Raw genomic sequence first — 23,903 nt, forward strand, 5'->3', positions numbered from 1 at the left:
GGGCAATGCAGCTCCAAAGTAAGGGAGCAAACATTCCCTTTCCTTGAGGGGGCCTCTGTGCCTTGGCCAGGTGGCGGGGCGGGCTTGGGGGCCGTGCCCGCCTCCAGTTCCGCTTCCCAGGCCGCGCTCCAGCAGCTCCTCCTCCCTTCCCGAGCAGGGCAGGCGCGCTCCTCTTTTGCCAGGCGCCGGTATTTAGCCGCTGCTGCGGAGGTGACGGGGCCGGGATGCAGCAGCCGAGACGAGGCGGCTGGAGGTAATGCTAGGTGTGCCAGGCGGGATCTCAGGGACGGATCCAGGCAGCGGGCACCCACGTGGCGGGCTGTGCCAAGCGCTGCCTCTGGGACCAACCTTTCCGCAGCTGCTGATGGAGTGCAAAGCACATGCTGCACCCCACAGCTGTCCTGCAAGGAGTTTGAGAACCTTTCAGGTGGTGTCGTTTTTGCTTCCCCAGAGTGACATGGCTGCCCCCTGGCTGGAAGAGTATATAGATCAACCCTCTCCCCATACATCCCATCAAGGGAAGATGTGGGAGTGAGGGGCCATGAAGCCCTTGCCCCTCATGTTACAAGTGCTTCCCCGTAAAGGGGTGTGCTGGCATGTTCCATGGAACTTGGGAAGGTCCTGGATGTGCCAGGGGATCCACAACTAGGACTGTTCATGGAACAAGGAATACTAGCCATTTGGGTATGCGTGTATTCTGGGGTTCCACTACTGAGGGTACCTGTTTGTAAGGTAGAACTCTGGACTCATGCTTTGTCTTACCTCCTTTTAAACAAATCTGGCCCCCTGGGACAGAAGCAAACCTTTGCCAGGGAGCTACACCAGTATCTCTGACTCACAACCATCCTTTATGTTGGCATAAGCTCCCCTCTCCCTTCCTATTTTCATTAGCTTGTTGCCACACATGTTGCACAGTCCAATATGCACAGTAGCTACTGGATCCTGGACTGTAAGGAGGGTATTGCACAGAGGTGATGACAAAATTTTTGTAGTGGAGTTTGGAATCAGCCTGTGAGTGGGCACAGATTCAGCCAAGCTGTTTCTTTTCATGTCTGTCCCACTCACAGTTGAGCCAGAGCACCTTTCAGTTACCAAGCCAACATGTGACTTCAAGGAAGAGCAGGTTGAGGCAGGAGATGGAGAGAACAGCAGAACCTGCTGTGGACAGAGACAAAGCTGGACAGCACAGCAGGCAGTAACTTGGGCTGCAATCCTAGCCACACTTTCCTGAGTAAGCCCCATTGAACCAAATAGGACTTACTTCTGAGTAGACCTGGTTAGGATTGTGCCTTTACTGCCGGTTGATCACTGTTGCCAGACTAGCAGCCTCCACGTGCTCCTGGCTTTGGGTCAATGGTGATGGTCGAGGAGGGCTATTGATAGTGAGGTTGTACAAGAAAACTTAAAATAAGTTAGCTCCCTTCCTGTGATGTTATAGTAACATAGGTTTAACCTTTAAGATTTTTTTCTTCTAGATTTACAGCACAATCTTATGCTCAGGAGTAAGTTCCATTCTGTTCAGTGGGGCTTACTCTCAGGTAAGTGTGAATAGGATTGCAGCTAATTGGGGGGTCACTAGGGTAAAACTTGGGAGCAGTTAATTCTAGAAAGTTTGCTCTAATATGTTTTTAATGTTAAGCTGGCTTTGTTCAAAGCATTTATTCCTTCCAGCTTGCAAAAAGAGGAAGACCCCATAAGACTATCTACCACTTGTTTCTAAGCAGGTTGCTGAGATTAGGATTTAGAGGTATTAACAGCGCATGTGAGGTCATAGGATAAGTGTTACTGTAACATAGTTTGGTAAGTTGCAAACTATGAATTTGCAATAGGATGTACTGTTACTGATCTGCCTAAAATTCTTACTTAATAGATGGGGATGCAGCAGCTTTCTCCTGGTCCCTAAATTCTACTTTTAGATCTGTTTCTGGCCACAGACATACACTCATGCATATATTTATTTGTGTAAAGAAAGCATATGAACAAGAAAGTGGTGATAATCTCTTAAGAAATACACCTGAACAGTGCCAGCAGACCACTATACTGCATGCAGCCGTCTTGCTAGGTGTTGGGTAACTTCTTGCTGCAGTGCCTTTCTATGTCGTGCTTAGGTGAGATCTGCCAACTTCTGTTTCTGTTTGCAGAAGCTTGATTGGTGATTCTGTTGTTTCTCTTCAGCAATACTCTGGTTACACTAACCATGCTTTACAAATCAGAATTACTGAATTTATTTTCTTGCCTCAGTATTTGATGCAACCATGTTTGATTTATATGATGACATTGTCAATGCAATGAATGCAGTGAATTCAGTCTTCTTTCAAATGAAGGAAAACTAATTTAGGTGGGCTATGAAGCCTTCTGATAAAGCAGCAAAAATAATGGTTGATGAACTACACCGGACACTGAATGCATTGTTTGGGCTTCCATTGTTTTTAATCTTAGCTGTGGGAGGTGAGGGGGCAAGAGAAGGAACCCTAATGACACATTTAGTGTCCCATGTGGTTTTTACCTGTAGTATAAATTTTAATTCATTGTGTATCTTTCACTTAACATGAGTCTTATAAATGCCTGGATACTCAGGCCTGCTCCCATTTCTGCAAGGTTGCATTGTTTGACTTGATGTTAAACAGAAATAAAACTGTCATTCACAGTAAGTTTTTGTTCTGCAGCCATAAGCATTTTCCTCCTTCTCCTCTTCAGAGGCACCTGTTACAACTTCCCACATACTGTAGGAAACTTAATGTTTTAGAGCCATGACAAAGCAAATGGGAAAGATGAGGACGAACCCTGCCATTCAAGCTGCTATTGACCTGACGGCAGGGGCTGTTGGTAAGATTGAGGAAATCTGCTTTTAGCAAATCTTCTGTGAACTGATAGCAGAAACTTTTCTGCACTTAAAACGAGCCTTTCTTCAAATGCACAAAGCAGCGTCTAATGACGGCAATGCTGGTCCTAAAAAGTACACATATTGAGTTATCTGTGGAGAGATAACTTGTTGACCTTGGCATGAGTTACGAGTTTCACATGTGTTGCTTTCCTTCAGTGAAAGCCTGGCCTTACTGACAGGTAAATGTGTAAACTATTTGTCTAATAATTTTCTAACTATTTAGTGCCAGCTATTATGACAGCAAGCATTTCCAAAATTTCACAAGCAAAATTGAGTGATAGGAAGGCAACTCGAGACCAGATAATATTTCCTGTTTAAAATACTTTCTATGGTGACATAAAAGAAGTTGGAACTGAGTTGTCAATGTAGGCTATTTGCCTCTACCACTGATGAGTTCCTGTTCCTAAACAGAAGCTGATTTAAAACTATCATCCTGTTGGTAGTTAAAATGACGTAGCACCTTCAGGAGTAACTGATTTATTGTTTCAGAAGCTTTTGTGGACTAGAGACCATTTTGTTGGATGTTGTCCCAGTTTACTAATGTAAGATACTGGGATCAAGAGGTTAGTAGATCTGTGATGCTTTTATGCAAGGTTCAAGAACTGTGATCTCATGCAGTCTTCCTGTGGGATTTCCCTGCCTATGGACTGACCTGTTTGTACATACATACATGCCAGTACCTGTCTGACTCTTTTGAGGACAGTCAGCATTGTCTTGTCTGATGGCTGATCACATGTTATCCTTCTAAGTGGGTGAGTAGGAAAATGTATTGAGTCGCCCCTGCCAGTTTTGGAATCCTACCGAAGGCTCCAGGACCAGATTCTCACCAGCATCCCATTCAAGCAGAGAGGGGTAAGGAAGCTCATAGGAACCACTTCACTCCTCTCTTGCTCTGCACTCTCAGAGAAAAGGAGGATCCACTAATGTGCACTCACTACACATATCCTCAAACTAACCAGAAGCTATTGGCCTGAATAATCAATACCTTGCTTGCTCTGGGAACCACTATTCTCTGCTAGTAAGCAAAAATATTTGTTTCTACAGTAAGCAATCATGCTGCTTTCCACAGTGTCGTACACTTGATCTCGCACTCCCAGGGTTTTGGGTGCTCAGAGTCGTTGGTTCTGAACCCTAGAGCCCTCAAAGATCCCTGTTCGGTAGTACTGCCACCACCCTGTAAGAGCCAGTGCCTCAGTCCAGGGGCACCGAGACCCTTCAGGCTTAACTATATCCCTTGTAGGCACTGAGCACTTTCTTTACTTCAAGTCTCAGTCCTCAAGTTACTAGTCCACAATGAGGATTTTTGGTAGCTTGCTGAATGGCTAGGCAGGATTCTGAACATTTGTCCCCAACAGACAATGAACCAACATGGTAAAAAGATTTTTACTTTATTAAGTACATAGGGTTACAAAAAGTTACAAAAGGCAGCAAATGCTAGAGGCATAAAAACTTCTAGGAAACATATCAGCATAAAATAATAAAGCTAACTGGCTAACTCGATTATTCTCTGACCTGGGTCAGCTTCTTTTGTAGATCCTCAGGCCCAGTTACCTATGGGCCACATGGTCCTGGCTGGGCAGGATGTGCACCCACCACCTTTTCCACCAAGAGACAAGGAACAAAGACCAAAAGACCTTGTCCTCTGGAAGTGGGGCTGGAAGCTCGCCCCCTCAGCTCTTCCCTCCCCCCTGGAGATCTACAGCTGCATTCCATCCTTGATGGGCATCTTTCTGGCTGCCTAGGTGCTACATAATCACCTTCCGTTGAGTTGCAAATTCCTAGCAGCTAGGAAATGCAAGCCACTTCTGTGTTACTGTTTTAGCTTGGTTCAGGCTTTACATGTTACTAGGCCTAAACTGTACATATTCATGACACATAGTAGCTAGTAGCCATCAGTACTCCAATTTCAAAATGGCTACTAGGAGTCATAACAGTTGTGGGATAATATTTTTTTAAATGCTTTTAGAACACATACCCACTTTCTATCGTTTCAGTAACTTCATCTGCAGAAGTCTTTGGGGGATGGGGATGGGGTAAGCCTTTTTGCTCAAAGCTTTGTGACTTGTTTTGGAGCAAGATTTGGGGCTTGCAGGACAGTAGCCAGCATTTTTTCTTCTGCTTTACTATTGTTCCTCAATTTATTTATTTGGGGAATATATATGCACTGGCTTCTAGGCCTCCAGGGAGTCTGTACCCTATCTACTCAGCACTGCAAGGGTGAGGGTTACACACTCGGGTTGTTACTTCTCACTGTCCAATGGAAGCATGATAGCTGTTGGGATCCAGAATCAGGTAATGGGAAGGGTGGCTAGCAGGGATGTGCCAGAGCCATAGCGCTTTGACTCAAGTCGAGTCCTGGCTGTCACAACTCATCCAGAGACATTTTTTGAGACATTTTGACTCAAGTCCGAGTCTTTTTGAAAAGTGAGTCAAGTCCCTGCAGTGGCGAAAAAAAAGAGAGCACGCACAAAAGCAAGTCTTGAATCAAGTCTATTTGAGTCTTTTCATTTTAGGATAAAACCCCTGAGTCAGTACCCAAGTTTTGGACGCATGTGACTCGAGTTTGTATGAGCCACGAAAAATGGTTTGTATGAGTTTGTGTTTTCGTGACTCAAGTTCGAGTCCCTTGTGGCTAGCATAATATTTATAACTTATTGGTTGTATGTATACTCCCTCTTCCAACACAGAAGTTTGAGGCAATAGAGTGAGGTTTTCACTTTCTCTAACAGGTTTGTGAGATAGGTTAGGGTAAGAGAGAGTGCCTGGCTGAAAGTCTCCCAGCAAACGTCAAGGCTGAATGGAGATTTGAACTGAAGTCCAGCACTCTTAGCGGCTATGTTGCACTGGCTTTTGATCATTATAGTAAGGCTACAATACAGTCCATACTTACCCAGGAGTAAGCCTTGACTATCATGGGCCTTACTTCTGAGGAGACATGCCTAGGATTGAGTTCCACCTATGCAGAGGTTAAGTTCTGGAGATCCATTCATAACTTGAAACAGATGTAGGTCTGAACAGCCAGTTCTTGGCAGCCTAGCACCATTGTGCCTGTACACAAAAACCAGCAAAGGATATATTGCACCTGCACAAAAGCATCAACATAGCCCTCCACAACTTGGACATCTATAAGATGGGAAGCATGTATGTTTGAGAACTTTCATTTCTATTAAAGGATTTAATAGAATAAAATACAATTTAAAAGATTCCACTGGAATAAAAGTATTCTGCCTGTCACTATCATCCAGCATGCTACACAGCATTTTCTCATCACAGTTTTTTTCCTCAGAAACTCAGATCATATTGTTTTATGAGCATCATGTACTCGGAGAAACTGCTGGTTCTCACAATTCCCTTTTCGTGCAGGGGGTACTGCTTGTGTAGTGACCGGTCAGCCATTTGATACTGCCAAGGTGAAAATGCAGACATTCCCAAACCTGTACCGAGGACTAATCGATTGTTTTGTGAAGACTTACAAGCAAGTAGGATTTCGAGGCTTCTACAAGGGAACCACCCCAGCCCTTATTGCTAACATAGCTGAAAACTCGGTACTCTTCATGTGCTACGGCTTTTGCCAACAAATTGTGAGGGCACTTGCTGGACTGGACAAGAAAGCAGAGCTAAGGTTAGCAAGAGACTTTTTCCCCCTTTGAAGTCTTTTATCAAACAAGGAAAAACTCTTTCTCTCTGCTATCTTTGCGTTGTGTGATCTTTATTTAAAAATTTCTTCTGCTTTACTTTTGTGTATAAGCCACTTTAGCTGGAGTACTTAGATTTATGCCAGTTGAGTCCCAATTTAATCAGTAGCTTGTCTACTTCGGTTACAACTCAGATTGTCAAAACAATGCAGACCATAAGCCAAATGCTATACATTTCCTAATGGTTACTTTCTGGTAACCAAACCAAGGGAGTTTGAACCAACAGTCCATGAAGTGTTTTGTTTCACAGAGGGTGAAACAGGTGGGGCAGAAGTCATCTCAAAAGCATCTCCTTTTTTCTTATTTATAAAGGAAAGGGAACTACTAGAGGTCTGGCAGCTGTTAACTCATATAAAGAACATCACTTATTCATTGCAAAACCTGTCCTGGATATTGCCTTGCTTGCAGTCAGGCATCATCTTCATCTCCTTTCTAGGCTGCTGTGTAACAGAGGGCATCTGAAAAGGAGTTCCATTATAGAACTAGTCTCTTCTTTTCTAGTCTCACTGAAACACCTTGCTAATCCAAGGAATTCCCCCTTCTTATATCCCTTATCCAACCCCTAAATGATGGTTAGAGTCTACTGAAGTTTGGTTGACTCTCATGTAAGGATATTGCAGATCAGTTGACCAGTTATGACCTAAACATATGACACAGATAAGTTACTTATCTTCTAGGTCACTTTCTACTCCTGTAGGTCAGTCATCCACATGACTGTGTCAAATATTTATTTTTAAGACTTATTTATGGGTTTTCTAGACAATCCTTATCCAAAGCTGTTTACAATCAAATCGAATTGAAACCCAGAGTTGATCATTAAAATTTAGAGGAGCAGTAAATCAGGTTTCAGTAAATATTAGCAACTGTTTAAACCAAAACGGAGCATAGAGCCACTTTGTGCCACATGCACTCCTAAATAAGGAGTTTGCCTTAATGTGAATACTGCAATGGGAGTAAGATAGGTATACCCAAGGAAGGCATTCCAAAAAGTTGTCCCTTAGAAACAGATAACCTGAACCACCATAAGTCTGACCTGACCCAAGCAGTGGATGCAGCCCACATCAGCACTGCCCAAGGACATCTTAGAAGGGGGCTGGTATAGGTAAAGACATTCTTGAACATATGCTCAACTCAAATTGGAGTTTTATTAGGTAAAAATCAGGCATCTTGAGTTGTAACCAGAAGATAAATTCAAAGCCGGCTGGATTTGGGAGCAAAGATGCTGTGTCTTCTGTCCTAACCACTTCCATCACAAGAAGGACAGCTGTGTTTTGTACCACCCTGAAACTTTCAGAAAGGCTTTGAGGGCAGCCCCCACATGGAGTAGTAATCAGACTGAGACAATGCTTGTCAGATGTGTCCAAATCTTTATTGCCAAAGAAAGTATTCAGCAACTGACAAAGGGTTCTCCAGCCCCTAAGCCGCTGGTTCCCAAATCGTGAGCTGTAGCTCTGCAAGGAGGTGCAGAAATCAAGCAGGGGAGCAATGGAATCCTTGTGAAAAACCCACCACCCTATACCATGTATAGGATTGTAGCCCTAATGGGGAGCTGTGGTTCAAGAGAAAAAGGCTAGTCAAAAAGGTTTGGGAACCACTGCCTTAAGCGGTTGCAAAGGTTTGCTGTGTATTCCTTAACCCCCTTCATAATTCTTGTTCAATCATGTTCAGAGATGCAAGATCATGTGAAAGTTAATCTGTAATCCTTGTGGTTGCAGAAATAAGCTTGAACACAAGGCATTATGTTTTAAGGTTGGCTGATAGAAAACAACTAATGTGTCACATATCCTGTTTTTGTATTTCATTTAAAGTTGTCAGCTGACTTGATAGTTTCATCATTATTTGGATTATGTAGAATTTTGCAAAAGTTCATATGATGGAGTTCACTAGAATTATTTGACCTGCTGTTGAAAATGATGGAGGGTGTACCTTCTAGTACATGAAACTAACTTTGGCACTCTTGCTCATGAGGTTCAAATAGACCTATTCATGCTGAAAGATTTGGTGTCCCTGGACTGATTCATACTAGTCCTACAAGAGCCTTTTGCATAAGAACACAGAAAGAGGAGAATTAAAATGAGGATATTGATAGTTTGCTAAAATAAGGGAAAGAGTTGTTCCCCATGTCCACTGAAAACAGCAGAAGATGCAGCCATTTTGGAGAAGCAGTTTTAAAACATTGTTTAATTGAAAGTCATTTGGTGTAACAAGTCCATCAGGGAAATTATGGAATAGTCTTCCCTGGAAGTTCACAAGAAAAGTTTTTACAGGACAAGCATCTATATATTAAGCCATTTCTGCCCAACTTTGTATATACGCAACAGGGACCAAATGTGTACACCTGTGGGCTGGGCAAAAATGGGTTAAAGAGCTGAATTTCTTGGGTCTCTTCTGCATTAAAAGCAGATGCCTTGATCCATTGTACTGACAGATTTCCCCTGGTTCTAGGTATGGTATTGCTGTGTCACTGTAAACTGTGATTATGGTGCCACTTTGCAGAGTTACCTGCAGGGAACACTGGAAATCTTTACAGATGTGGTGCAAAGCAAGGTACCTGGCTCTCACAAACCAAATTCAATTTGTCTTTCTTACAGTGATCTTCAAAATGCTGCTGCAGGTTCCTTTGCTTCTGCCTTTGCCACCTTAGTCCTGTGTCCCACAGAGCTTGTGAAGTGTCGCCTGCAGGCCATGCATGAGTTGAAGCTATCTGGGAAAATTGTACAAGGACAGAAGTTAGTAATGCACACCTCTGCAGAAATGCAGCCATTTAAAAACTCCGTTTCTCCCTTTCCCAGTCCTCCGTTAATCCCCCTTTCGTATCCCACATCAACTTGTCTTGTATCTTCCAGCAGCAGTCCTTTCTGGCCAAGGTGGGCCAGTGGTGGCCCACTTTTGGTTTTTTTAGTTATACAGTTATGTATGCAATGGATGAGTGCTGCTACAATAAGTTAGAACATTGTATGAATATTTGAAGCAAATATCCCATTGTAACAATGAGATGGGGGGGGAATTGTAATGATTCTGGAATTGCCTTTCAAGGAGAAGTGCCCCCAGCAAAATAAGCCCTAGACTTTCTGTTCTGCAATAGGTTTAGTATGGAAGCAACCATTCTGTGTTGGACTTCTGAGGCACTCTGTACCCTATCATGACTAAAGGCAGGACCCCTATCACCCTCCCACAAAGTGAGCAGGCAGTGGTGCAGCTCAAGGTCAAGGCCAAAGACTGCAACCTTGTGCTTACTTGCCTGAGCATAAGCCCCACTAAATACAGTGTTCATTTCTGACTAAACTGTGCTGAAGAGGGGAGACACAGTCCTGGTGCCCACACATTTTGGCTTGGCTGCCAAAGGCCAGCCACAATTTGTGGAACCCTGAATATGGTCTTTGTCAAATTGTGCAGCTCTTCCCCATTAGTGAATAACCTCTCAGACCATTTCCATTTAAATCTGTAAAATGTGATCTGTCTGACCATCTTGTTCTTTTCCTAGTACAGTTTGGTCAGTAGTGAAAGGTGTTGTTCAGAGAGATGGTCCCCTTGGATTCTACCGTGGTCTATCCAGCACTTTACTGCGAGAGATTCCAGGCTATTTTTTATTCTTTGGAGGCTATGAACTGAGTCGGACGTTTTTTGCGTTTGGGAGACCAAAAGAGGAATTAAGTATGTTTTGACTTGTTAACAGAATTGAAAGTTTTTGTTGTTTAAATGAGTGCAGACTAGTTCTGACATAGCATGCCTAAGTTACCTGAAATGCTTTCAAACATCTGGTTCTAAACACATGGTGGCCTTCTGTTGAAGAGACATATTCCAACAAAGTAATGAAGTCTATTTTGGTTCTGTAAATAAACAGGTCTATGTTGCTTCACCACACACACTACTAGACAATGTTTTATTAATCCAATTGCTGCAGTGCCTTTACGTGTACTAATAAGCTGAAACAGAAGATGCATTCCACCACATATACCGCAGCTGTGGAGATTAATTGCACATGTTGTCCTCTCCTTCCCCTGCATGTTCATTCTATCATTTTCCTGGTAGCCTAGCAAGGAAGAGCCATAGCTCATCAGCAGAGCACTTTTTAAATGCAGAGGGCTCCAAGTTCAATCCTCAGCATCTCCAGGTCAGATAGAGATTGTCTGAAAACTTAATAATAATAATAATCTTTATTTCTATCCCGCCCTTCTCCTTAAAGGGACCCAGGGCAGCTTACAACATATTAAAAACAGATTAAAACATAATTTAACTGAGTGCAAACTTGAACTTGAAGAGCAATGTCAAGTCAGCATTAACAATACTGAATTAGATGGACCAATCAGAATTTGGCAACTTCCTATGTTTCTAATTTAGTCCCTCTTATGAAAGCATGTAACATTGGGCACATGCCATTTTAATTTTCATTCTCATGAGAAATTTTCACTACTCTTTGCAATAATAGCTTGCTGGTTAACACCTCTGAAGATTGAGAAGAGACTCACAACTGAGAGGAACTTAGGGTTAGTAGGAAGTTGGGGGTAGATGAGGAAGGTATAGTTTATTGGATGTGCCCAGAATTATTGGTCATCTGCCTCTGGATATCAGGCTGTGGTGTTGGTACACAAAAAGAGTCAAACAGGCTGAAGCAATTTTGGGTGGGGTCAGAGTCAGGTTTTGTGTACTAATCCCCACAGCCCTGCTAAATATAGTCCTAACTTTTGAGAATGCATTGCTTCCTATTCCACTTTCTCTCACTCAAACTTGGATGTATTTGGTCCAGTCCAGGGCTTCCCTAGGATCCAGCACTACTGTGCATACAAGAGTTTTACCTGCTGGCATTAGGGTCCTACCAGCTGTACCATCCCTTGACATGCTCCAGTTTGCTCCAGTAGGGAAGCTTGCTCAAAGAACACTGGATTTATGTTGTCATACAGAGGGAACTCTTACTTGGTAAATATAGATCCCAGCTTAAATCCTAGCAAGTACACTTCACATTTTACAACCAAGTTAGATGGAGCCAGGATCGTCTACTTTCAAAAGGCAATATATGAAGTGACAAAAGTAGTGCCATATTTTATCTTAAGCTAGTCAATGCCTGTCCAACACATCAGACTTCTTGTGGTGCAGAGCAGGTATTTTTAGCAGCTCATGTAAGTGGAAATGATTAGATGCAGAAAACTGTGGTACGACATGCAGATTCCCCACCCCCACCCACCAACTGCAACGAGGGATTGTGCTGTCTCAGGATTGCTTTGCGGTAGAGAGAGTTAGCCCAAGGTCCTTGCAAGGGACCAGGTTGTAGGCGACACAGTTCTTTCTGCTCTCATCGTAGTTTGTAAAATAATGACAATGTCATAATACACCAAGACGTTGTACCTTAAAATTAGAGACAAAAGCCTTTCCTTAGATCAAGAACATACTACATCAGTCAGGGAGAAAGCAAAAAAGTTTATATTGAGCCCAAAAGGACAGCAGATAATCATTTAATCATGTGTTTACCCCAAACAGGGCAGATGAATGACTTTTGGATTTTCTGTCTTGGGTATCAAAGCATTCTGAGCCTCTTCTGCTTGGTTTTGTAGGTCCTATTGCACTGATGATCAGTGGTGGCTTTGGTGGTATGTGCTTATGGATTGCTGTATATCCAATAGACTGCATCAAATCTAGAATACAGGTGCTTTCCATGGCAGGAACACAGGCAGGCTTTATGGGCACCTTCGCAAGTGTGTTCCGGAATGAAGGTAAGACCATGAAATATTTATGGGGGGAGGAGGAGGAGGAAGAGAAGTTCAGGAATCTGTACATCCCCATTAGTTGCAGAATATATTTAAGAATAAGTACTTCGTGACAGAGTTTCTCTAAGTCCTACTGTCAGTACAATTCTGGATACAGGGATAATGAACACACCAGCTAGTCTGGGCATCCTTTACAATCTTGCTCTATAGTCACTTCCTCTACCATTCCTGTTTTCTGTGCTCACTGTCACAGAACAGGCTCGTAGGATGAGAGCAAGGGCAAAGAGTGAAGCGTTTTGGCTGCTCCGCAACTATGGAGTCCTCTTCCCTGCATCTAGGGTAAGGGTCTTACTGTAAGGGTAAGTCTTGCCTCACGAACCTTATAGAATTCTTTGAAAAGGTCAACAGGCATGTGGATGCGGGAGAACCCGTAGACATTATATATCTGGACTTTCAGAAGGCGTTTGACACGGTCCCTCACCAAAGACTACTAAAAAAACTCCACAGTCAGGGAATTAGAGGACAGGTCCTCTCATGGATTGGGAACTGGTTGAAAAGCAGGAAACAGAGTGGGTGTCAGTGGGCAATTTTCACAATGGAGAGAAGTGAAAAGCACTGTGCCCCAAGGATCTGTCCTGGGACCGGTGCTTTTCAACCTCTTCATAAATGACCTGGAGACAGGGTTGAGCAGTGAGGTGGCTAAGTTTGCAGATGACACCAAACTTTTCCGAGTGGTGAAGACCAGAAGTGATTGTGAGGAGCTCCAGAAGGATCTCTCCAGACTGGCAGAATGGGCAGCAAAATGGCAGATGTGCTTCAGTGTCAGTAAGTGTAAGGTCATGCACACTGGGGCAAAAAATCAAAACTTTACATATAGGCTGATGGGTTCTGAGCTGTCTGTGACAGATCAGGAGAGAGATCTTGGGGTGGTGGTGGACAGGTCGATGAAAGTGTCGACTCAATGTGCGGCAGCAGTGAAGAAGGCCAATTCTATGCTTGGGATCATTAGAAAAGGTATTGAACAAAACGGCTAATATTATAATGCTGTTGTACACATCGATGCTAAGGCCACACCTGGAGTATTGTGTCCAGTTCTGGTCGCCGCATCTCAAAAAAGACATAGTGGAAATGGAAAAGGTGCAAAAGAGAGCAACTAAGATGGTTACTGAGCTGGGGCACCTTCCTTATGAGGAAAGGCTATGGCGTTTGGGCCTCTTCAGCCTAGAAAAGAGGTGCCTGAGGGGGGACATGATTGAGACAGACAAAATTATGCAGGGGATGGACAGAGTGGATAGGGAGATGCTCTTTACACTCTCACATAATACCAGAACCAGGGGACATCCACTAAAATTGAGTGCTGGGAGAGTTAGGACAGACAAAAGAAAATATTTCTTTACTCAGTGTGTGGTTGGTCTGTGGAACAATTTGCCGCAGGATGTGGTGATGGCATCTGGCCTGGATGCCTTTAAAAGGGGATTGGACAAGTTTCTGGAGGAAAAATCCATTACGGGTTACAAGCTATGATGTGCATGTGCAACCTCCTAATTTTAGAAATGGGCTATGTCAGAATGCCAGATGCAAGGTAGGGCACCAGGATGCAGGTCTCTTGTTATCTGGTGTGCTCCCTGGGGCATTTGGTGGGCCACTGTGAGATACAGGAAGCTGGACTAGATGGGCCTATGGCCTGATCCAATGGGGCTGTTCTTATTTTCTTAGGCATTTAGTCTTGAAATTTGGACTGGGGGCAAACTGGCACAGCTGTAAAGAAAGATGTTTGGCCAACATTTTCCATTGCTTTTCAAATACTATTTTGAAATACTAAGTTAAATACCATAATGCAGTCTGAGCTTCAAGAGATTTTGTTCCATATGTTTACACCCTGCCGTTCGGTACAATACATTTCTAGGGCGGTTTAAGTCTAAACTCTAACTAGAAAAAGCTAAATTGCTATTTCTATAGCGCCAGCAGTGTACATGGCACTTTACAGAGAATAAGGGAACAGATCCCTACCTCAAGAGGCTTACAGTCTACAAGCCTTCAGCATGGATAGTGACACTGTCAATAGAGGAGATATTCTGAAAGGAGTAGGCACCAGACAAACACTCCTGGGGAGACAAGTCCATAAATAAGGCATCACCATCAAGCTGCTTCTCTCCCTTGTGACCACCTGCCTTGCTTTAATGGTGGAAGCATCCAGAGAATAGCTTCCAAAAATGACTTTGGAGTATAGTATAGACACATTTCTGTTGGAGAAAGTAATCCTTTTGCTACCCAGTCTCAAACCATGGAGGACAAGTAAGCTCCAACATTTTGAATACTGTTCAGAAACAGGAGCCAGTGCAGCTGTCCAAGCAATGGCATGATGGCTTTCCACAAACAGTCCCAGCATTTTGAACTTCAATTTCTGTTCACTCTTCAAAGGCAGCCCCATGTATAATGCATTTGTGATGAAATAATTAATAGTTGTTTCTGTGGAGAACTTTCCCTCCAGTTCTGAGGTATTTCATTTTCCCTCCAATTCTGAGGTGCCAGCTGGGGAGGCAAGAGTCACCAGCCCTGGGGAGATTTTTTTCCTCTCTCCTGTGCACCTCCGACAGGGCAGGACAGGGAAAGCCTACTGTCTGGGGAGCATTGTGGAAGCCTGCTGGGGAGAGCCCCAGGGACATAGAAAAGGGACAAAAAATAAGCCAGGAGCATTAGGTTTTATTTGTCCTCCCCATCCAGTTGTTGGGAGCTGCTGGTTATCTCAGCTTCAGGGACGTTTATCTGTGAGAAACCAAGCATGTTATAATTTTTTAATCATTGAAACGTTTTTGCTTAAAACCTCTGCTGTGTTCTGGATTCAATGGATTTGTAAGCCTTTCTGCAGGTATTAGTGGAAGAGTGAGAGCATTTAAACAACCCTGAATAGCATTCTTGGGGAGGGATTTTGTCCAGGGATCCCCTCTGGGAACTGGATCTCCTGGGCTGTTGGCAGCAGACTAGATCTACCAGGAATTGTCCCAGTGGGGGATTGGAAGGGATTGAGTGCATGACACTAGGCATCACTGCCCTGAATCAGGTCAGTAGAAGTTCCCCCCCTTTATGACAGCATTGCAGGAGTCCAACCTAGAGGTGTTCAGAACATAACTGTGGTCAAATTTTCTGTACTGGAGAGAGGGGAAGAGGAGCCACTGATGGCACCCTAGATGGTGACACACTTTGGGAGGCTATTTAGACTTCTGCTGACTAAGGGCCCAATCCTATTCAACTTTCCATCATTGATGGAGCTCTGCTAATGGGGAATGTACTGCATCTTGCAGTGGGGAGGCAGTGCTAGAGGCCTTCTCAAAGTAAGGGAATACCTGTTCCTGTATCTTGGGGTTGCACTGCAATTGCAGCAGTACTGGAAATTTGGACAGGATTGGGCCCTAAATTGACTGTCCCAGACAGCAGTTCTGATCCTTAATGCAGAATGCAACCTTATCCAAAAAGGTGAACATTACCTCCCTGAACAGACAAAAAGTATGTACTATTGGTGGGTAGCTTCTGTTCAGTGGCCAACTACCCAGTCCACTAGTGATCTTGGGTACTGTTTTAGTAAACATAGATGGAAGAAAAGTTCTGTAAAATAACCAACCCTCTTAACAGTAACTCTTGTTTACAGGTCTGTTTGCCTTGTATTCTGGGCTTAAGCCTACTATGATTCGTGCTTTTCCAGCCAACGGTGCCCTGTTCCTTGCCTATGAATACAGCCGGAAGGTGATGATGAACCAGTTTGAGAGATAAAGCTTTTATTGTAAGCTGGACATTAGATATGTTTATAGGTCATCATAGGCGTTGCCTGGCCACAAAAGTGATACTAGTTGTCAAATTCTTTTCAATGTAAACGTAAAGATTTTTTAGAGGTATCAGCTGATGTTAATAAACTTGTTTATTTTTTAAACTGTGTATGGTTAATGTGTTTGTATGTATAGATAAAATTTGGTCACAGGATCCTGGGCTGGTAAAACTACCTACCTAGCAGCACTACTCTGTCAGTGAAGAGACTGCAGCCAGCCTGCTTGGTAGAAGTGGGAAGAGACTGGGCCACTGCCAAAAACCATCTTGGCCACTAGCACCAATCTAGAAGCAGTCCACAGCTGCTTATTTCATTATCAAAGTTCTGTCTGTTTTGTCCACAGCCTCTTAGGCTGCAAAACAATCTGACAGATGAATCATGGAATAAATTTACATGTTGATCTATAGCCTAGTGATTTTCAATCTTTGTCATCTCAGGGTGCACTGAAGGTGCTATATTTGTCATGTTTTTTGACAATGGACAAGGCACACCATGCTGCTGCTGCTGGGGTCCCCACATCCCCCCATGGCCCTACTAATAAATGACCCTCCCCCAAATTCCTGTGGCACACCTACAGACCATTCAGGGCACATTAGTGTGCCACAGCATAGTGGTTGAAAATGGGTGGCCTAGGCGGTTGATGAGGTCAAGGCACAGTACTCATTGCTATACCCAACCTAAAGACAGACAATGTAAGAGAATCACAAAAAGCTGATTTGGTTCCAGCTAGCCCAGGATCCAATCTGCCAGAGCATGCTCAGAGCACTTCCCTAGGAAGATGGTTGGAATGAAAGCAGCATTTTCCTTCCAAATTAGGTTTATGAAAATGGGATAATTTCCAACATGGCAGTCTGGCTCTTAAAGCAGGGGTTGCCAGCCCACTATGTGCCACTCCACCTTATTTTGATCCTTTCCAGAGCTGCTCAGGTGACTTCACCAGCCAATGTGATCTCCAAAGCCTCAGCTCTTTGCCCTGCCTGGCTCTTGTCATTCCATTTCTGAAATTTGCACTGGGAGAAGTGCTGTACACTCAGTGGTATGTGGCCATTAAGGTGACTTTGTGCCACTTTGGAGGTGCAACTAATGGTATGTATGCCATGGTGTGACCACCTCAGTTAATAGGACCCAACCTCTCCTACCTGGCTTTGAGTTAGGGTGGCTACAAATCCAAGTTGCATGATATACTCGCTGCAGGAGGAGGGGCAGGGAAGAGATTAGGTTTGGACCAAAATGATAGTATTTAGATTTGTGACACCAAAGTCAAATTGAGTACAAAAGTTGTCTTGCTTAAATAGGATGAAAATTTGTTGAGTTTCAATTTTGAGTGGAGAATGTTCTATTGTACAAAGATTTTGCAGATAGTGGCAGCCAGAATATGCTTTTGCAGCTGCAGCTTTTAAGAGACATCTAGGTATAAGTTAGTTGGCTGCCCTAGTAGCTCCTCAGGAGCAGGACATGCTGTAGAAATATCTCACAGCTTCATTTGTCTCACATACTTCACAGAACAAGAGAAGTATCATGTTTCAAAGGACGCTGGGCAGAAGGCTGTTTCTACTGCAACAGGAACAGACTGACATGTAATGGATTTGCTTAATCTTTGCAATTGTGAGCCACACTTCTGTACTCCATAGCTAATCCTTTCCAGGCCAGTGCAAAGTATTAAACATGAGTGCACCAGTTATTTGAGACGGTAACAGAGTTCTGATCTTGTCTTGAAGAACAAACATTACTGTTCATGTTGAAGTGGTTCATAGTAAAATTGAGACAGCTTCAACAGCAGCTCAAAAAGTTCAGGACAGTTTTGCATACCAGTTCCATTGCTGCCAACAGAAAAAATTCTCCAGGCCATCCTACACACAGAAACCCCACCAGGTGGGATGGTTATTAGGAGGTCAGACCTCCTTTACAGATGATCAATACTCTAATCTCCTGGGTTCCAAGCTAGAACTTGACAAATAGCAAACTAGATATTTCATCCATCCCAGCTGTATGTATAAGCCAAGTCAAATTACCTCTTTCAGAAAAACATCAGTTGCCAATATGTATTAACATTAGCTGGTGAGTTCATATCAGAGCACTTACCCAAGATGGCAGTAGGAAAAGACAAAAGCACAACTCCAAAGCTATCAAACCACCTGACAAATTAATTGCTTTAATCATAGAAGCTAAGAACAAAAAAATGAACTGCTTAATATTCAGTGCTGAGGTGCTCTCATCTGCACATGTGGCAGAAAGAAGGCCAATATCACACCAGTAGCAGAGCTACATGATCCAGAGAGGGGAAATATACTAGTAACTTCTTTTCAACAGTTGCTGCCCACTCCTAATTGTGGTTCAATGAAGTTCAGCTCCACAGCAAACTTTTCCCTGAAAATCTTCCATGTCTTTGGCTTGTGTGGATTATCCAGTTCTTCTCTAGGTAGGTAAAGCCTGGGGATAAGAGAAATAGTATTTTTTTTATTGCAGACCATGTAAATCTATGATCAGGAAAGGGCTGATAAGGCATGTACCGTATTTTTCGCTCCATAAGACGCACTTCCCCCCCCCCCAAAGTTGGGGGAAATGTGTGTGCGTCTTATGGAGCGAATACTGCAAAAAAAAAAAAAACCGTCCCCGTCCCCTGCCCGCTCGCTCTGCTCTGCTCTGCTTCCCCAGGCAGTCAGAGGCTGAGCTGGGGGGGCTCCTGCCTTCCCTCAGTGCCCGCGCGGACTGTGGCAGCGCGGGACGGAGCGGGAGGGCGATGAGCAGGGCTCCAAGGTGCCGCAGCCCGTGTCTACTCAGAAGTAAGTCTCAGAGTCACTGGGGCTCACTCCCAGGAAAGCGTGGGTGGGGTGGCAGTCTCGCTGAGCAAGCCTGTGCATGCCTACTCTGAAGTAAGTCCCATTAGAGTCAGCGGGGCTTACTCCCAGGAAAGCCTCTCTTTCCCCCCACCCCAAGCCTGGAGCATCACAACTTCTCTGCAACACAAACACTTTCCCCCCTCTCTCTCACACACAGGCTGCCCCCTTCTCTTACACACACAGATGCTCTGCCCCCCCACACACTCACACAGCAAGGGAGGGGCGCTTTCACTCACCTCATCCAGCATCTGAATGAAAGGCCCCCCCCCCATCACAAAGAAAAAACTGTCTCCTTGGTCAGAATGCCAGTGTTTGCTTATTGCACAAGCCCCAGGTAAGGCTCGGTTCTCACCATAAATCCGGAGGTTTGTTGTGTCTTGAGGATTCAAGTTGTGGTTGGACTTTCCACTTGTTCATTTGTATTGTATTGTATGGGAACTGGCGAGGAGGTAGGTGTGGTGTCAGCAGTGGCCCCTTTTAGTGTAAGGCCTGGGCATCCAGCAGAGAGTGCTGCACAGCTGCAGCCACTGGAAGGCAATAGGGCCCTCAGGGATATAAGGAGTACCTGAGGCAGAAAGGGTTTGTGGGTTTTGAAGGAGTGCAGGTTGGAGGTAGGAGAGGAGACTTTATTGAATTTGGAATCTGACTGTGGATTGTGAATGGACTTGGATACCCTGATGGATTTGACTGACCTACCTAGAACCTGACCTTGGACTGTAATTTGGCTTATTGGCTCTGGACTCTGATTTGGCAACTCTGATTGATGGGACTGATTTACTTGGCATCTGTGGACTGGAACTGGACTCACTTTTGCTTGCTGCACTGGAGAGTTGCACAAGGGGGACTGATCAGTCTTAAGCGGGCACAAGGCCCCGTGGACTGGAATTTGGCAGAACATCATTGTAGCAGAAAGATAATGTGATCCCCTATTTGTGTGCACCTGCTTTTGTGAACTTTATAAATTCTGAGTTCTTGGGGTTTCCAGAAAACTAGAGTACTCAAACCTTTAAGTCTCTCCATTTGTTAATGACAGTGATAATGGTTCTTAATGCCACTGTTGACTGCTGTTCACTTTACATGGTTCAAATGTTATTCTGTTATAGTTTATTAAATATTTTATTACACTATTTGGTTCAGAATATTTTTTCCTGTTTTCCTCCTCTAAAAACTAGGTGCGTCTTATGGTCAGGTGCGTCTTATGGAGCGAAAAATACGGTATTCTGAATTATGTGGAACTAGGATACAGGTGGAACAAGCTTCAGATTAACATAAGGGAGAAGTTGGTCTACTGCCTTCATTGGCCAACTATACACACAAAACACTGATCTTTTCACGCAATGTAGCTGCTACTATTTGCTAGGTTCTCTTCTCTCAAGCTTGTGCTTTAGTGCTGGGATCATTCATTTTCCTAGCACTGAATGAGCTACAGTCATTTTTGCAGCTGATGAAATGTAATAAGCAACTAGTGCCCAACCTCCTGCTCCAGCTCCCCAATGGGAAGGTCTTTGTTCACAACCTGTTTTCAGGACTCAACCTCACACATACACAGATAAGAACTGCACTTCATTTTTGACAAGCCCCAGCTAACCAGCGGAAGCTTTCACTTTCTTCTTGCTAGTCTTTCATAAAAGATGAGGTCTGTCATGGTACAGTTCTCAATTTGGCCAACCATTAGCGATATTTGAGCTTTCTACTCCAGGAATACCTTTTCTGTAACATAACATACCTGTTGTCCTCTATAAAGTTGGTGTTGAACCAGAAGTAGAAAGCACATCCATCATAGCCTTCTGGAATATACTGAATTTGAAACAATAGAATTAAGTGTATTACATTTTTGACTCATAACAATATCTACCAAAAGGATGGTCCCTTACTGATAACTGATACTCAAACTAGAAAACCAAGAGTCAGGTTATAATTTGTTTTGGGTTACAGTATTAAAGGTGGCAACATAATTTCACAAATTAAGAGTAAGAAAGTCTTCTGTTAGCACCATCCGCCTTACTAGTTCAAGCATCACAATACATTATTCAGTTCCAAGGTGTTCCCTCCACTCATACGTTTCCTCTGGGAAACTCCATCTTTAAAGATGACTCAATGCAATCTATGGTATGTAAGTCACATAGAGTCAAAAGGCAAAGTTTCCAAAACAATTAACCAGTTGTATAGTGACAACAGGAACATTTAAATCAACCAAACCTTGTATTTTGGTTTGGAACAAATTACCATGTAAACGTTATTAAAGTAAGGAGTCTTGCAGCACCTTAAAGACCAACAAATCAAATTCAATATCAGCTTTCATGGACTAGTTTAAAAGTGCCACAACATTCTGGTTTTTGCTGCCAAAGACCAACACATTCCAGATGCATAACCACTGTAGAATGTTATATATATGAACACAGTTACATGGTGTGGAAGGAACTGGAAAGAGCCACAATGTCTTTACTTACAGACGATTCAAATCTGACTTTCACATCATTGCTAACGACAGGAGAGCCTTCCAAGCAAATTACCACACAGTCTCTCTCACCATCAAAGAACAACTGAAAGAAAACAAGCATCTCACTCACTGTTCAAAAACTACCATCACAAAACGGCATGACGCTAACCCACTAGGTCAGCAACTCAACTGGACAGGTCAATTTGCCTTAGTCCCCCCTGCATTGAAATCACTGAGGCCCTCAGAATGTTGGCAGATAAAGGATCCTGTTCTACTCTTTCCCCCCACCTAGTGAATAACCAGTAGGTTCTGCACACCCCTGAATTAAATAGGATTATTGTTGCATTAAGCTATCCCTGTAACAGATTACAGTAGTTCAAAATATGCAGGGCCAAGAGCTTGCCACTGGAGATCTAGGTAATTATTAGGTAAAAAAAAAAACTAGGTAATTGAAACCATTGTTTCAATGCAGCTAGATGTGGTTTTGCCCTTTAAAGAGATTTCATAGGACATGAACTTTCCTTCACCACATAATACTTAAACTCTTTGTTGAGTTGTGAGCTGCCTATCAACAGCTCCTTCTGTTAAGCCATTTCTGCCCAGCGTTGCATATACACAACAGGGACCAAATGTGTACTCCTGTGAGCAGGGTAAAAATGGGTTTAATCACTACTTGTGAAAATGCCTGTATGGGTTCTTATAATATGCCTGTAAAGAAGATGAGAATGCCACACATGTGCCAATTTCAGTTTGAAAAGTGGCTGCCTCCTCCTCTAGTCATTTTATTTAAACTTGAGACCTTTCAAGAAAAGGGTTTTCCCCAACCACATTTCTGTGCAAAATATTCCTATAAACCCTAACCTAGAAAATATTGTTCTGTCCTTTTTGCATAGGGAGGAAGGGGGACAAGCAGGAAGGAGAGCTATGTGGCCAATTTCCTCCTCTTGACCCAAAAGGCAGCCAAGACAGATTTACCCAAAAATAGGAAAGAAAAAAATGAGAGATTGGAGCAAAGCACACGACCACTGGAACGTATTTTAGACATTTGTGAAGAATACATTTAACAGTGCAGAAATGATGGAATACGTAGTTGGACAGCTTGCTACTAACAGCAACACAAGAATCCCCAGGAGGTACCCGCGACACCCATTCAACCTGTCCAACACAGCTCTAACAGCATATACAATCTGCAAGAAAGAACTGCATTTTCCAGACTTTGAAGATGCACTTTTGGTCATATCCAACTGTGAAGACTCATACTGAGTAAGCAAACAGCAGAAAGACCCTCAGATATACAGTGAATTTAACAGACTTCAGAAACATTTGATGTTTTCTACTTCATTAAAAACTAGTCATATTTTGCACATCTCAGACTACAATGCATTAAGATTTTTGGCATTAATGGGCACCACCTCCCCTTATTAGGCCATTATATTGAGTTCACTGCACCACCTATTGCCAAGTAATATTCCCTTATATCAGTCATATTATTGCCACATGTGGGGGGGTTGAGTCAAGGCCAGGAGGGAATGCTTTGCTCCCCCCTTTGTACATAACTTTGAACACAAAAAAGAAGAGTATTCATGCTATATTTTACATACATTTTTCTACATTGAGAATCTCTGCATATAAATTGTCATACAATATGATCCTGCATTTCATAAAGATGAGCTAGGGTGAGAATCCAGGTTTTCATAACAAGCTCCTTGAATTAATTAAAACAGTTTAGTTTACCTTGCAGTTTTCTTGGGTTGCACAAACACAGCGAAATACAACTTTCTTTTCCACCAATATCTGTATTTTCAAATCACTTCCACTGCCTTTTCCAACTCCTTAAAAAAAACAACACATGATATAACACAAACACAGTAGTAACAACGCAGTTACTGTCATCAAGGCTTGGAATTCAAGTTCAAATCTCTTACCATAAACTCCCCAAGTCATGCCCTTTAAGTTGGGCACAAGAAGTAAATCAAGATCACTGTAGAGGGGAAAAAAGCAGGACAGGAAATACCATTACAAATCTTGGTACTTACCACGGATAGCATGAATCTTAATGCTTCGGATTCCAAGGGGTCTTGCTGGTGGGAGTTTCCGGTCATACTTTGTTTTCAAGATTTCATAATACCCAACATATCTACTCTGTAATTAAATTTAGATGCACCTTGAGAAATATTTTCTGAGAAAGCTACAATAGTTTCTGATAAGTAAAGCTTCCTGCCCAATCCTACTAACAGACCATCTACGTTCTACCCCAGTGCCTGTTTTTCTTCTCTTATGGCCAAATCTCTGCAAGACTCAGTTTCCCAAAACATGCCCAAAGCCAAGACTTTGGGTCAGGCTGTGTTCTGACCCACAATGTGTTAGACTGCTCACTGGTTTAAAGTCACTCTGGTATACTCTTAAAAATCCAAGAGGATTTAAGGGACACAAGAAAATATCTGATTATATAGCTAAATTGTAAGAGTCAACCAAGTGTGTCAATTCTTTGATACAAATATTGGTTGCAGTGTTAAGTGGGG

General features: G+C 43.2%; 2 protein-coding genes across 5 annotated transcripts in view; one reads left to right on the forward strand and one right to left on the reverse strand.

The window, feature by feature from the left end:
* The first annotated feature begins 164 nt into the window (after positions 1-164).
* SLC25A15 (solute carrier family 25 member 15) lies at positions 165-16,206 on the forward strand. 2 transcript variants are annotated; one of them, XM_066611438.1, is made up of 8 exons: positions 165-253; positions 1,476-1,538; positions 2,698-2,826; positions 6,248-6,506; positions 9,171-9,308; positions 10,064-10,233; positions 12,129-12,287; positions 15,928-16,206. In XM_066611438.1, the coding sequence occupies exons 3-8, from the start codon at positions 2,751-2,753 to the stop codon at positions 16,047-16,049; spliced, it is 924 nt and encodes a 307-aa protein (XP_066467535.1). In that variant the 5' UTR covers positions 165-253; positions 1,476-1,538; positions 2,698-2,750; the 3' UTR covers positions 16,050-16,206. The 2 variants fall into 2 exon arrangements, with proteins under 2 accessions (XP_066467535.1, XP_066467527.1); XM_066611430.1 differs by lacking the exon at positions 1,476-1,538 and having other exon boundaries at positions 170-253.
* A 1,407-nt stretch (positions 16,207-17,613) lies between these two features.
* The window catches only part of LOC136636371 (phosphatidylinositol 3,4,5-trisphosphate 3-phosphatase TPTE2-like), a 34,468-nt gene continuing 28,178 nt past the window's right edge, over positions 17,614-23,903 (reverse strand). For all 3 annotated transcript variants that reach the window (XM_066611402.1, XM_066611410.1, XM_066611419.1), the window contains 5 exons: positions 23,418-23,523; positions 23,116-23,213; positions 21,392-21,484; positions 20,668-20,738; positions 17,614-18,531 (listed from right to left, as the gene is read on the reverse strand). In XM_066611402.1, the coding sequence (XP_066467499.1) occupies positions 18,405-18,531; positions 20,668-20,738; positions 21,392-21,484; positions 23,116-23,213; positions 23,418-23,523 (495 nt within the window). In that variant the 3' untranslated portion in view covers positions 17,614-18,404. The remainder of the gene's footprint in view (positions 18,532-20,667; positions 20,739-21,391; positions 21,485-23,115; positions 23,214-23,417; positions 23,524-23,903) is intronic.

Source organism: Tiliqua scincoides, chromosome 1, assembly GCF_035046505.1.
Source record: "Tiliqua scincoides isolate rTilSci1 chromosome 1, rTilSci1.hap2, whole genome shotgun sequence".
Classification (NCBI taxonomy): Eukaryota; Metazoa; Chordata; class Lepidosauria; order Squamata; family Scincidae; genus Tiliqua; species Tiliqua scincoides.